Source organism: Chelonia mydas, chromosome 1, assembly GCF_015237465.2.
Source record: "Chelonia mydas isolate rCheMyd1 chromosome 1, rCheMyd1.pri.v2, whole genome shotgun sequence".
Taxonomy (NCBI): domain Eukaryota; kingdom Metazoa; phylum Chordata; order Testudines; family Cheloniidae; genus Chelonia; species Chelonia mydas.
In genome coordinates this window covers 302,404,261-302,419,149 of record NC_057849.1, presented here as the reverse complement: position 1 = coordinate 302,419,149, position 14,889 = coordinate 302,404,261, and the positions used below count along the sequence as shown (strand labels likewise).

The following is a 14,889-nucleotide window of genomic DNA, read 5'->3' as shown; positions in this document are numbered from 1 at the left end:
TTTTTCTTGGCACTGGGACATCTAATTCCCAGTCTGTTCAATTTATATATTTAGACAGATGGTCTACTGAATAAAACAAGGGACTGGGAATCAGTACCTCTGGATTCTTGTCTCAGCTCTTGTTGCTGAATTGCTGTGTTGTCTTGAGCAAGTCACTTAGTTTTCCTGTGTCTTGGTTTTCCACATCTAAATAATGGCTCAAATATTATTTGATTCACAGGGGTGTTGTCAAGGCTGATTCCCCACTCTGACACTTTGAGTGCAGAAGGTGGGGGCCCACAAGGATTCTAAAAATTAATAGTGGCCACTCCTGGCTGGTATTAAACTCCCAAGGTCACAGCTTCTCTCTGATCTTGGATGCCACCAAGTGCAAAAAGTGCAAGTGCAAAAAACCCCTTTGGACCCAGGAAAGCGCACTTGGGAATTCCTCTCTATGGGGTACTCTCAAGCCCTTTCACCCCCCTCTCCCCCCAGGGAAGAGCTGAGAAAGAAAAACAAAGGAAATCAGCTGTTGCCACCAGCTAATTAAACAACATGTGCACAAACCTCTTAGGAAACACACACAAAAAACCCAATCCTGTTCTTAAAAAAGGTAAATTTTATTAAAAACAAAAAGAAAAAAAATACACCTGGAACTTAGGTTATTGCTAGATTTTAAAAGAGCAAATATAATAATTAAGCATCAAGAATGGTTTTCTTGAGGTCCAGCTTAATGGTTACAAGCAAAACAAAAGCATTTGGGGGTTAGCACAGAGGAGTCCAGAAGCCAATAAGGTGGTGGTGGTGGGGGGAGATAAACCTACTAGCATCTTCCTAGACATTCCCTGATCTACTTACATATCTGGGGGTTTCAAATAAGTAGTCCCTAGGTATGATCTGACGGTTTTTCATACCTGGCTGAAAGCTTCTTGTAGCATAGTTCAGCCCTGTTCCTGATCTGCGTCTCCTCTCTCTGGAGAACAACAATAGACAGACAAAGGGAACGTTTTTTTCCCAATTTTAAAAAGTTCTAGCCCGCCCATTGGCTCTTTTGGTCAGGTGCTCACTCTCTTCCTTTTACCTATGCGGTTTTTTAACCCTTTACAGGTAAAGCAAGTAAAGAACAGTTACTAACAGGGATTTTATAGCTAACTGGCTGACTGGGTGTCCATAAAAGGGAGCTACCTCCCCCCCTTAATTTATCACAGGTGTTATGAGGCTTAATTTATATCTATAGAGTGCTTTGAAATCCTTTGAGGAAAGGTGCTAGATATATATTGCTGAACATACCCAGTTTAACATATTTAACATTATTTGAATCTTATATATTGTAGTAAGTATTAAAATAAAAGTGCTCAAATTATACTAAAATACTCCTCATTCCCAAACTAGTGGTATTCTGTCTCCCTGGCTCTGCCCCCACAGCAAAGTTTTTTAGGCCTGGACTTTTCTAGGTACCCAACTTTTAGGCATCTAGAAAATCACAGGAACAATACCATGTTCCACAAAGCCTGACTTAAGTGACTAGGCTCCCTATACAATGAATGGGGAGAGACAGACATCTAATAAGACATACACTAGGCCAGTGGTTTTCAAACTGTGGGTCATGACCCAGTACTGGGTCGCAGAATGGAAGGCACTGTGTCGTGGTGGCTCTGGTCAGCACTGCTGACCAGGCCATTAAAAGTCCCGCTGGCAGTGTTGCCTAGCTAAGGCATGCTAGTTTTACCTGTTCTGACATTGCGTTGTGCCCTGGAAGTGGCCAGCAGCAGGTCCAGCTCCTAAGTGGGGGATAGGGCGCCATGGGGCTCCACGCGCTGCCCCGCCCCGAGCACCAGCTCTGCATTTCCATTGGCCGGTTTTCACCAGCATAACTGAGAACAGAATCTTGCCTAAGATCCCTCCCACCTAAGATCTTAAAATCAGTGTACACTGAAGGAGGGGAGGCTGCTTTATCTCACACATTATTGCTAGTTGCTCTTCCTGCAGCCTCCTCTGTGTACAAATACACTAATTTTGCACACCTGTTGAATGCCAAGTTGATGCAAGTTCCTTTGCAACTTAGACCTGTTTTCTCTACTTACACCTGATGTATACTTTCATCGCTATTTATGTAATCACTGAATTTGGGCTAAGGACTTATGTGTCAGTTGTATCTCTTTTCCTCAGGCTGAATTTGGCCCTGAATGTTAATTTCCATACCAGAAGTTCAAACTAGCTTATGAAAGAGAGAAATCCTTAGATTACTATAGTATTGATGAAGGAGGTAAGTTTCAAAGTTGGGAGTGTAGAAAATTCACAATACAATGGTTCAGTCTCAGCAATGAGCCAGTGCACAGCTTTCATATGGGCTGCAAGCCTGTTTCTTTACCACTGCAGATGCTGAATTTCACCCATGAGGGAGTAAACTTCCTAGTAAACTTCCATATCAGCAGCAAGGGAACTAATTCCCCTGTGTTGTGGTTCTATTGATGGAGCTAATGACCTAGTAAAGCAGTTTTACTTCATTAGAAAGTAAACTTCTCCCTAGTGAAGCATTTCAATACAAACAGCATTTCATTACCAACTCCCTAGCATAGAAGTTTAATCCAAGTGCTAAGGGAGTTAATTCCTTAGTGTGATCAATCCTTCTTGGCTTCTTGGTCAATTGCTTAAATTCCCTTGTGATTTTTATTTGCTCAGTTATACAGTTAACTTCTCAACGAAACTGTTTCATGCAGTGAGTCCTTATTTCCTTAGCACAATATTACAGTCTGCACAGCAAGATAGTAGTAGTGCAACACTGACAGCAAGAATAACCTCCACTGCACTGGAATTTGTCCCCCATTACAGTTGTTCCATTTTGGCAGTACTACACTTTCAGCTTGGCAGGAGGACGGTCAACTGTCCCATTTTGTGGATGGGATGGTTGTGCCATAGGAATAATTTCAAAAAGCATCCTTTTGTATCATAAAAAGGGAGGTATGCCAGAAGTGTTAAGGATAGCAATACATTTTTATTTTTTTTAAATGAGGTCCTACAATAATATCATCTCACATTCCCTGAGGAAATTAGCTCCCCAGGATAGTGGTTTGAAGGTTAAAAGTTAAATTCCAAAACAAGGGTATGTACTCCCAAGCACTGCAGATTCCTGCATCATTCCTGCCAGTGAGGGAATAAACTCTTACAATCCTGGGCGTTGGAACATGAATTCCCCTGCCATCACCATTACAGCCAATATGATCCCAGCAGCATATATTTTTACTATGTTCAGGGAAAACCTTGTTTTCTGACTGGAGTTGCTGTTGCCTTTAAAAGCAAATTAGTTACCAGTGCCTCCTCTTGAAAGCTGTTTGAGAGATATTGCTTCACATACTCTTATTAGTTCGGTTAACTAATTCTTCACATTCCTTACTAAATCTGCAGATTGTGTGAGTGAAAAATAAAGTCAGGTCTTTCTTTTTCTAGACAGTCTCAAAGAGCTGATCTCCTACATAACATGAACCTTAGGACTTCCCTGAATTAATTCCTGCATCATGTCCAGCAGCTATGCTTGAACATGATTGCATATTATTTCTAAAAGGTATGTTCTATTTTAGAACAACATCCAAAATTTTAGGTGATGGACAATCTGTCAAAACCCTTTTGAAAATTATTACAATGATTAATTATCCTCACTGTTAAAAATATACACCTAATTTCTAGTCTGAATTTGTCTAGCTTCAACTTCCACCCACTGGTTCTTGTTATACCTCTGTCTGTTAGGCAATGTCTACGCTATAAAGTTAAGTCAACTTAAGTTACGTCAACATACAGCCACCGCTGTAATTAAACCATGGTTGTGTGTCCACACTGTGCTCCTTGTGTCGGCAGGACTGGCCACAGTGTATTTTCGGAAGGGTTTGCAATGCCTCATGGGGGCAGGTTCAGTGTCCCATGATGCAGGTTTCTCAATCCCATTGTTCCATAGACATCCTACTAGATTTTCAGCTGCTTTTCAACTGCCCTGGTAACCTGTGAGCCAGCCATCTGTGTCAGAAAGCATGGATCCTGCTCTGCTCTTCAGTATTGTGCTAAGCATTATAAACACAAGACTATAAGAGAAGCTCAAGGGAGGGAGGAGGGCTATTCACCACCACTGTGGCCTCAGACCCCTCCTCACAGAAGCGGTATGTCTGTGGCTCTGCACCAGAGGTGACTATTTGCCTCCTTTGCCTTCTGATATGCTTGCTGCAGCTCTTTGATTTTCACATGGCACTGCTGCATGTCCCTATCATAGCCCTTCCCCTCCACGCCCTGAACAAGTTCCTGCGGCTGGGCAGGGAGCTGTGCCTGCACAGCCTCTTCTCCCCACAGACCCAGGAGATCCAGCACTGCCCATGTACTCCAGAGTTTGCTGCATGGAGCCACCATACTCAGCTGGGCAGTTGCTATGTGAGCTCTCCACACTGAGGAAAAAGGAAGAGCAAGTTCAAAACTTCCTGGGACTTTAACGGGGGACGGGTGTCCACTTATGTACCTGGTTGTAGGGCAGTGGAGTTCAAAAAGGTGACCTGAATAGTCTTGATGGGCATTGTGGGATACCTCCTGGAGGCCAGTTATGTCAATGTAAGTGACACAGGGTTTACGCTGACACTGCATCGCTGTAACTATGTCGCCCTAAGCTCTATGCCTTTTGTCAAAGTGGTTTTATTATGTTGGCATAGCAGGGTGAGTTAAAGTGGCAGAAGGAGCATTGCAATGTTGTACACCTCCATAGTTAGGTCAACATAACCTGCCTTATATCAACAAAGCTGTGCAGTGTAGACATGATCTTAGTCTGAAGAAGCCTCTATTATCAAATTTGTGTTCAATATGTAGGTTTTTATAGACTGATCAAATCACACGTTAATATTTTCTTTAAAAATCTAGATTGAGCTCCTGGAGTCACTCTCTATAAGGCATGTTTTCTAATCCTTGAATTATTCTAGTGGCTCTTGTCTGAAGCCTCTCCAATTTATCATCATCCTTCTTGAACAGTGGTCAGCTTTGGGACTTTATTCTGATTGTACATAACAAACGTGATACAGTCATGATCACTTCCACCTGATCCCATCCCTGTGGTTGCTTAAGTACTTTTTATCTGTCAAGAGGTCTAATTTAGAATTCCCCCATGTTAGATGCATCACTTTGAGTTAGGAAATTGTCATTTATAATACTTAGAAATTCCAAGGAAGTTTTAGTATTAGTAGCATGAGACTTCAAGTATGTCACTCAGTTTGAAGTCCCCCATGATAAGTTTTTTTCCCTGCATATTTTAGAAAGGTGCTTAAGGAACCAGTCATCCTGTAGTGCAATTTGGTGGCAGACAATACCCCTAGCCTGTGCTTAAACTGTTAGAACATTGATACATAAGCATTCATGATTATTTGCTTCCTAGTTGTTAGTGATTTGGAAACAGGTTATGCCACTTTTGACATAGAGTGCCACTCCCCATCCTTTTTGCTCATTCAATTCTTCTTAAATAGGTTGTAATCAGTCATTTTTAGCATTCTAGTCACGTAAATCTCTCCACCAGGTTTCAGGAATACCAGCTCCTAACATTAGTGTATAGAAAATTAAAGAATATCTTCTGTTCATGTCCCTTGGCACCTTGATTAATTTTGTACTTGCCATCTTGATTTTGTGCTAAATTAATGTTCGTTTGTTCTCTTTTTCACCTTCCCCTTTTGCTGTTATATTCTCCTGACTAGTCCAGTCAATCTGCTCACAAGAAAACTGGTTACCCTTCCACTGACATGGAGGCCATCCAAACTGTACAGTCCCCTCTCCCTATCGAAGGTGGCCCAGTATTCCACAAAACCCTTTTCTTTACACAACTTAACTAACTAGCAGTTCACTTCCAGAATCTTCATTCTCCTAGATCACTTGGAGAATCACATTCTCCTTCTTCAGCGCCCATCCATGTTCTCTGAAGTCATGTATATTTTGGGAAGTATTGTGAGAACTGCTTTACAAGTTGGCATGATGAGTCTCACCTGGGGGAGATGGCAGACGTGATCTAAACTCGCAACTAGGTGGACCCCTTGGAAAGACTCTGATACCTGAGGAGTCACTTTCATGATAAGCTCATTTTCACGCATTTAGCTTTCTGTAAACATTTTTCTTTGGGCTGAAGTATCTCCTGTGTGCTCTGAGCCCACACACAGATTTTTATTTGATTTTATGAAAGCTTGGTAAAATCCCATTTTACTATTTTTAGTTATCTTAGTGAAAATGGTCAGCAGCCATGTAGACAGCCCTCTTGATGCAGGGTGGTTCAGTGTAACCAGGAACTCCCTTCCCTGTTGTTGTGCTGTGAAAGCAAGCAAACATCGCTTTCCGTGAGGGCAGTTTGTTTGGTAAGGGAGGGAATGAATGCTCTTCTGCACAACAACTATATCGTGAGGGTGAGGGACTGGACTTTCCAACCCTAGTGTGCCAGTTTTGTAACCACAGGAAAGAAAACAGTTTAACTCACAGGTGTAGGGACCAGGCCTAGCAGAGGAGTGACCTTTCCAACCATCTCTTGAGCTCAGTGGAGCAGCCGCATCAGTGAGAATGTTATTTCTCTGCAGCTGGACAGCTACATTCCAGCAGTAAAAAAGTGAACTTCTTCCTGCAACTATACAAACTCCTTTGCCTCACTACAGTGATTAAAATAAACCAGCCACAGCAACACAGCAAACAAGGCCCTAGCATGAACATGTGGTGAGGGGAGTTTTTCTTCTTTAGCGTGGTCATGGCAGTGAGGGTGTTTTTTGTTTCTCCGCAGCCCCAGAAGAGGAGACAAGACCATTTTTAGAGGTACAGAGGACAAGTAGCAACATGGAGCATAAAGAGGGAGGAGCAGTCACCAATTCAAACCTCCCATCTGACCCCCATTTACCAGGTCTGGGACACTATGCTGCTTGGGGCATCAAGTCTGCAAAGCCATTCTTAGGTGAAGGGATGTCTCTGGCACAGTCAGAGCAGCCAGAGAATGACCATCACTTAGTGCAGTGGCACAGTCTTTGTAAGCAAGAAATGAATAATTCCTAGTGTGGAGACAGTCAAAAAGTGAGGGAGTTCTCTGTCCAGCAAAAGCTCAAACAATCCTGAGCACAGTAGGTACCACTGACAATGATGCAGTGACCAATGCCCAGCATGGCAGTGTGGTCCCTGTAGTGATTAGTCTGTAATTAAGTGCTGTGGGGTCCTCAATAAAGGAATTAAGCACTGATGCGGTCATGACAAGGAAAGGGTTAAGCATGTAACCATCCAGTAGGTGCTAGAATAACTGATGACTGTAGTGGGAAGTCGGGGGCAGAGCTCAGGTCAGTCCTATGTGGGGAGTGGAGCTTGGGCAATGGCTTGGGCTAGCCCCACACGGCGTCCCACTTTCCCTTTGGGAAATATGTCACCCTAGTTAAGTGTGGCCCTGAAACAAGAGCAGCCCCAGCAATGATGGGGTTAAGCATGGTCCTGCCAGGGAGAAAATTAAGTGAGGCTGTGGTTTTAGAGGGGGTTAAATGCAGATCTAGCTCCAGTACGGAGCTGGCTAGCTGAGGCCCTTTGCAGCAGAAAAGCAATAACAAGAATCTGGAGTGAGCTCCACGCTCCCGCAGCTAGTGTCATGCGTGGAACAGCCGGGGCGAGGAGAAGACTCGCTGCTCAGCCTGGGAGGGAGCGTGGGTTTTGTAATTTAAGCACAGCTGCCTCAGGTCTGGCATGGAGGAGTTAAAGGTGGGTCCGAGGGGGGCTTTCTTTTGAAAATTAGAGGGGGGAAATACAGCTTTGGTCCCAGCATGGGGGGGGGGGAGAGGAGAGATTACGTGCAGCTCCGGGGTAAGGGGAGAGGACTGGATTAAGGCACATCGCTGCCCTGTCTGCACCCCATCTCCCTTTCAGGAGTGGCCGCAGCCTCCTGTCTCCCCTCCCCAAAGAGGCAAACATAGCAGCTGAGGGGTCCTAAGCAGCTTGGGCAGGTGGGCTGGGCCCACCACGCCTTCCGCGGGCGCCACGCCGGGACGCTCCGCGGTGGGGTGGGCGAGGCAGAGCCGTGGGCCCCAGGGTCGATCCCCCCCCACTCGGGGTCCCCTGTCCCAGCTTTCCCTCGCCCCCCGCGCCTGGACGAGCCCCGGCCGGGGCCGGCCCTACTTGCTGCCCTCACTCCGCCCTGGCGCGCAGGGGGTTAAGGGCTGCCGCGGGCGGGAGGGCGGGCGCGGCCTGGCAGGGAGGGGGTTAAGTGCCTGGCTGCTGCGGAGGCTGCCACTCGGCTCCGCGGCTCGCTGGGAGTCGGAGTCGCTCCAGCGGGAAGATGGCGACGGAGGGAGCGAGCGGGCAGCCCGGCTCTGGCGGCCGGGAGGACCCGGCGGGAACGGTAACCAGGCTGCGGGGACAGGGCGGCAACCAGGGCTCCGAGCCGGCCGGGGCGGCGCTGGGCTGGGGCGGCTCGGCTGCGGGTAGCCCCGCCGCGATGCTACCAGCGGGGGCGTGGAGCCCTCCCGCGCAGCTCCCCGAGGCGGTAACCCGCCCTCCAGCGGGGCGCCCGGGCTGCCGCCTCCCGCGCTCTCTGCTCGGGGGCGGCGGGGCTCTGGGAGCCCGCCCGGGCTGGGGGGCGCCGGACGGGGGCTTGCGGGGCTCCTGTTGTGGCCGCGCCGGTGTGGGAGGGAGGTGGCGGCGCGGGGCTGGTGGGATCGCGCCGACCCAGTGCCGGGCTCACACCGACTCAGTGCCGGGCTCACACCGCCCGCCTGACCCCCCACTCCGCCCCCGGGCGAGCGGGCCGGCGGCTGCTCCCCCCCACCCCCCTTCCCGGCCAGGTCCCCGAGCAGCCCCTCGGAGGCTCGGTCGCAGGGTCGCGGTTTTCACACTAGTCAGCCTCGCCTCCTGGGGGTTTCTCGGATGGCGGAGGGTTGTGTGCTTTTATGGCTGGAGCGGGCAAAAGCAGCGTGGTGGGGGAGAGCAGGACGCGGAGCTTGATGCCAAGGCAGATTCATTTGCTTTGCTTCAAACGCTTTGAGTAGGAAAGAACTGTCCCCGCTTAAAGAGCCAAGCCGGAGGTTTTCTTTCATGCTGACACACGCTATATCGGGGTTAAAATATCCCATAATGACAGATGACTTTCACTTTGGCTGCTTCTCTCTCCAGTTATGCTGATCAGTCTAACGCGGCTAGACTGATTTTGCTGCTGTGGCTGTTTCTCTCGGTTTTCTAATAAACTGAAATCTATGGAGTCAATTTCTAGGGCATATGCCTGGGGATTTAATCCTGTAACTCCCATTACTAATAAGAATTGTATGGCAAAATCTATAATCAACTTCTAGAGGTACAATTTGTAAACAACATTAAATTTTCACTATGAGAAAATGCATTGCTTAACATATCAAAGCCCTTACATTTTCACTTTTTTTTTATTGGATCCCTTGCTGGGGCATTGACCCAAGACTAGAGAAGAGCACATCTTTCTGTGAAACTGCTCACAAAATTGTATATTAAATATTCCCTACATGTTTTTAATCTCTTGCTGTATTTGTTTTTCAAATAAAAAAGCCATCCTAGGATTTGAATGGTGCTTCTGAAAATAACTGTTTCAAGATGAAAGTCCATAAAATAACTAGTATGTCAAACTAGTCTAATTGATCTACTAAGTATTTCTAAATTAATGTCCATAAAACTGTTCTGAATTGATATTGGAGTCCTTTAAAGGGAACTTAAACTTAACACAAGTTTATAGCTTTTTTAATGTAAAACCTAAGACCAGTATAGCACTACAAAAATTTCTACAATAGTATTTAAATATTCCAGAGAAAATAATTGTTTTTAAACAATAAACTTTGCTTAAATATTGCAACATTAAGAGGCTCAAAATGATAATAAAGAAGTGTGTAACTGGTTTCATTAATTTTCGTTGGTGAAGCTGCCATATGCAAAGTGATAAGTAAACATTTTTAAAAATTGTTGGTTTTAGAAACTTCAAGTAATTTAAATAACATAGGCAAACACGTTTACTTGTTCAAGCATTGGCATATTTAGCTGTCTAAATAAATGGACTGGTTTTTAAAAAATACTGAGCAAAACTCAGGCCAGATACTTTGATTCCTAAATACTATTTTACTAGCCGAACCTTGGGCACCCATTTAGTGAAAAATCTTATTTTTAATTTGCCAATTATCCTTCAAATGTTTAAATTCCTTGTCCTGTTTTTCCTCAAACTATATTATAAATTTTGTGTTTGAGTACATTTCACTTCCTTGTAGCTCAGTCCAAAATAATTCTCCAATAGAACAAAACTGGGGGTGTGTGTGTGTGAATATATTGGAATGAGTAGTTTTTAAAAGGGCAGATACAAGTAAAATTATCAGTTCTCTTTTTTCTTAATTATTTAGAAGAGAAATCAGTGTTTTTGGTTATTGCCAGGACACAGGATTAATAATAGCTTGAAGTTCAGCAAGATTTCCAGTGGAGTTTATTAAATTTGGTTTGATGTTTTGTTTGGTGGTTGGAATCCTGAAAGCATAGACAATGCAATGAATGATTTAGAGTGAGTGATACTAGTTATACAAAAAGATACACCTTAGAGACCAACCAATTTATTTGAGCATAAGCTTTCGTGAGCTACAGCTGACTTCAGTGGGCTGTAGCTCACGAAAGCTTATGCCCAAATAAATTTGTTAGTCTCTAAGGTGCCACAAGTCCTCCTTTTCTTTTTGCAAATACAGACTAACACGGCTGCTACTCTGAAACTAGTTATACAGTAGTATTCCTCTATACTTAAATAGCATCTAATACTGTCAACAGTTCAGCTAGACTGCTCTTCACTTGTAGGTATTTGATGCTAAATAGTTATCCTGATGTCTTGGTACAACACTAAAAAAATAATTTTTAGGTGCTGGTTGGCTGCTCTTGGTCCTACTTCATTGTCCAAGGAATTTGACTGAAAAAGAGTGGAGTATTTTTTTAATGTGCTATAGTTGGGAATGAAGCCAACATTCTTGTCATTCTGAGTGTGTGTGTTCCTCTTCTCCCCCCCCCCCCCGCCCCTTCCCTGAACTAAATGCTGCAGCTGGTATGCAAAAAAAAATACTGGGTATTCACATTGTTGTCATGGTAATAATGACAGTGGAAAACTGGGAGAGAAAGTGTATCCGAGTCTGTTCTCACACCTGTGTCTATCAGGGATGATTGCGGTAAAGTCAGTGGAGTTGAATCAGCATAAAGCCATTCTAATTTAGAATAGAATGGGGTAATGGTTTAAAAAAGAATAAAATTCCACCTGCATGATACTGATTGATAAGGATTGTATTATCAAATGTATCATTCCTTTTGCTGATATTTTGGGGGCAGCAACCTGCAGTGCAGTGAAACCTGGCTTGACAGATGTGGTAGTCTAACAGTATGTTTAAAGAGGACACTGTGTAAGGCCTGTATCTTTCTAACAGCTCTGTTTGTTACTATTACCCAGTAAAATATTGCTTTTTCTGTTGTGATGGACTAGCAACTGTGGAAACGATAATCCACAATTTGGCCAAATGTGGGAACTCTGTAAAGCTCTGCATAAAGTACATATAGAATGGAATATTGACACCATTGAAGTCTGTGGGAGTTTTGCTGCTCATGTCAATAGATCCACGATTCACCAATAGTGTTAAGTGCAGTTCTGCAAATATCAGTCTTTATTATTGCTCCTTTATATTTGTTTTCTTTCAGTAACTCTGTATTGTTGCTGATTTAATAACAGGAACTTCCTAGAATCACAGGAAAGAGTCTTAAATGGTTGTATGATATTTTAGACCCACAACTGATATAGAAAGCTCAAGGTATCAACAACAACTAAAACAACCCCTATGGTCAGAAAGGTTAAGGACAATAAGAAGGAATCTTTTAAATATATTGGGAACAAACTAAAACTTAGTGGTCTAGGTGTGATACTGGACAAACATGGTAAAGTTATCAATCATGATGTATAAAAAGCTAAATTTCGGTTTTGTATTTGTAAAGAAGCAGGATGATGTATTCATATCTTACGGTGATAATGAAATTCTTCCCGTTACATTTGTAACTAGCGAGGATGTTAAATATTAAAGTGACTATTAAAGCTAAACATTTTTGAATCTGCAGGACTGCATATCTCTTACCTAAGAGCGGTAAAAGAATTGGATGAGGAGCTCTCTGAGCCATTAGTATTTGTTTTTAAAAAAACAAAACAACCCACAAATCTTGTAAAACCGTGGAAGTCCCAGAGGACTGGGAAAATGTTTCAGCAATATTTTTAAAAGGTAAATGAGATGACCCAGGAAACAATGTCAGGTTAGTCGACCTATAAATCCCCAGCAAAATCAAGGGAAGACTGATATGGGATGCCATCGATAAAGAATTAAAAGACAGTAGCATAATTCATGCTAATCAACATGGTTTTATGGAAAATTGGTCTTGTAAAACTTCAGTCGGATCACAAGAATGGCTGCTGTAGGTAACTCTGACATAATATACTTAGCCTTCTGAATGGCATTTGTCTTAATCCCACATGACATTCTTAGATTTTTAAAAAAGCAGTATACAAAATACAGCCTCGGTGAAATGGATTAAAAACTGATAAAGTGATTGTAAATGGGGAATTATCACGTTAGTGGAGTATTTCTAGTGGGGTTTGACAGGGATCTGTTCTTGGCTCCATGCTAGCTAATATCTTTATCTATAATTTGGAAGAAAATATGTAATAACTGGTGGGAAAATTTCCAGAAGTGGTTGAATACTAAATGAATAGGACAGATCAGTAATATAGACTGACTTGGCTCACTTTGAAAGCTTACCTCATTTGAAGCATGTCTTACCACCACCAAATGCAATGGCGTAACATAGAAACACAGAATGCAGATCATATGTCATAGAATATCAGGGTTGGAAGGGACCTCAGGAGGTCATCTAGTCCAAGCCCCTGCTCAAAGCAGGACCAATCCCCAATTTTTGCCCTGGATCCCTAAGTGGCCCCCTCAAGGATTGAACTCGCAACCCTGGGTTTAGCAGGCCAATGCTCTAAGATGAGGGACTGTATCCTGGAAAACAGTGACTCTGAAAATGACATATAGGTCTTGGTAGATAACCCATTGAACATGAGCTCCCAGTACAATGCTGTTGCTTAGGGGGAAGATACGATTCATGGATACATAAGCAGGTGAATGTCAAGTAGAAGCAGGGTGACCAGACAGCAAGTGTGAAAAATTGGGACGGGGGTGGGGGCTAATAGGTGCCTATATAAGACAAAGACCCAAATATTGGGACTGTCCCTATAAAATCAGGACATCTGGTCACCCTAAGTAGGAGTAGGGAGGTGGTAATATCTTTGTACATGGCATTATTAAGACCATTACTGGCATAATGTGTCCAGTTGTGGTGATAACACTTCAAAGAAGATGTTGACAAATTGGAAAGCAATCAGAAGAGAGCTACAAACATGCCTTGTAGAGAGAGACTAAAGCAGCTCAATCTAATTACCTTATCCAAGAGAATGCAAAGAGATAATTGATCAGTTTACAAGTATCTACATGAGGAAGACATTTCTGATGGTAGATGGATCTTTTAATCTAGCATTAGAAGGCATAATGAGATCCAGTGGTTGAAGGCTGAAGTTAGAAAAGTTCATATAAGAAATAAGGCACATTCTTAACAATGAAGGTAATTTACTAATGGAAAAACCTGGGAATGTGTTGGAGTCTCAGTCACTTGAAGTCTTTATTTAAAGACTGGATATCTCTTTAAGTGAAAGTTATGGCTGAAAGAGAAGATAAAATTGGAGCAAGGTTCTTTGGTCTCTTTACATAAGAGATCAACTAGATGATCATCATGATGGTCCCTCTTGTCCTTAAAATCTGTGAATAAAATTAAGTATATGTGTAGGTGTTTGCAGAATTGAGCCTTACATGCACTTCAAGTTTTATATCATGTTGGTAGTATGAATTAAAAATTTAGAGTTGGTTGAAAAATATAAAATTTCTTCATGAGAAATTTTCCACAGTTCTTTTCACTGAAACATGACATTTTTGATATTTCCATCACTACATTTAGTCAAAACAAATTAAAAAAAAAAAAAACTGAAATTTTGAAAGATTTAAAACCGTTCTAAAAGTAAGGTTGAGACTACCATCTGCCAGGCAAATTAGATAACTGAAACCTCCAATAACTACAGAAACAGAACAGAGTATCTTTAGATCTAGGAACAGTTACAAGTTGTTAATCATGTAGTGGTGTTTGCCTTAGAAATTACACTTATTTTTAATGTAATTTTTGGTGACAAACTGGATTAGCATTGCATATAAACTAATTGGTATAAACATGATCATTAAATAATAGTTTCATAAAAATGATTCAAAGTTATGAGAACCTCTTTAGCTACATAGGTAGTTTTGAAGATAAATGCAAAACAGCAGAAAGATTTATTTTTTTGGCTTTGATTGAATATACTTACTTCAACCTCTGTGCACATCATAAAACAAATTTGTTTACCCACCTTGTCCCTCTAATCAATTTAATAGTCAGTGTGTTTAAGAAAACAAAACAAAAACAACCCAACTCCCCAGCATTTGAGTAAAACTCCACCAACTTAAGCAAAAGTACAAATGAGTAAATAAACCCTGAAAATTAAACTCAGGCCATGGGACCCTGAAAGACTTAAACGTGCCTAATTTCATGCACTAAGAGTGGTTGACTGTAGGGCTGTTGAGTTAACTGTGATTAAATTACACAACTCATTTTTTGATGTTTTCTACATTTTCAAATATATTTCAATTACAACACTGAATACAGAGTGTACAGTGCTCGCTTTATATTTTTGGTTTGAAATATTTGCACTGTAAAAAAACAAGAAATAGTATTTACAATTCACCTAATGTGTAAGTACTGTAGTGCAATCTTTTTATCATGAAACTTGAACTT

The 14,889-nt window shown here is 42.6% G+C and overlaps 1 protein-coding gene across 1 annotated transcript in view; it reads left to right on the top strand.

Annotated features, from left to right (window-relative positions):
• The first annotated feature begins 8,183 nt into the window (after nt 1-8,183).
• Nucleotides 8,184-14,889, top strand: part of CTTNBP2 (cortactin binding protein 2) — a 197,079-nt gene continuing 190,373 nt past the window's right edge. The window contains 1 exon segment of the mRNA XM_037888921.2: nt 8,184-8,338. Within this exon segment, the coding sequence (XP_037744849.1) occupies nt 8,276-8,338 (63 nt within the window). The 5' untranslated portion in view covers nt 8,184-8,275.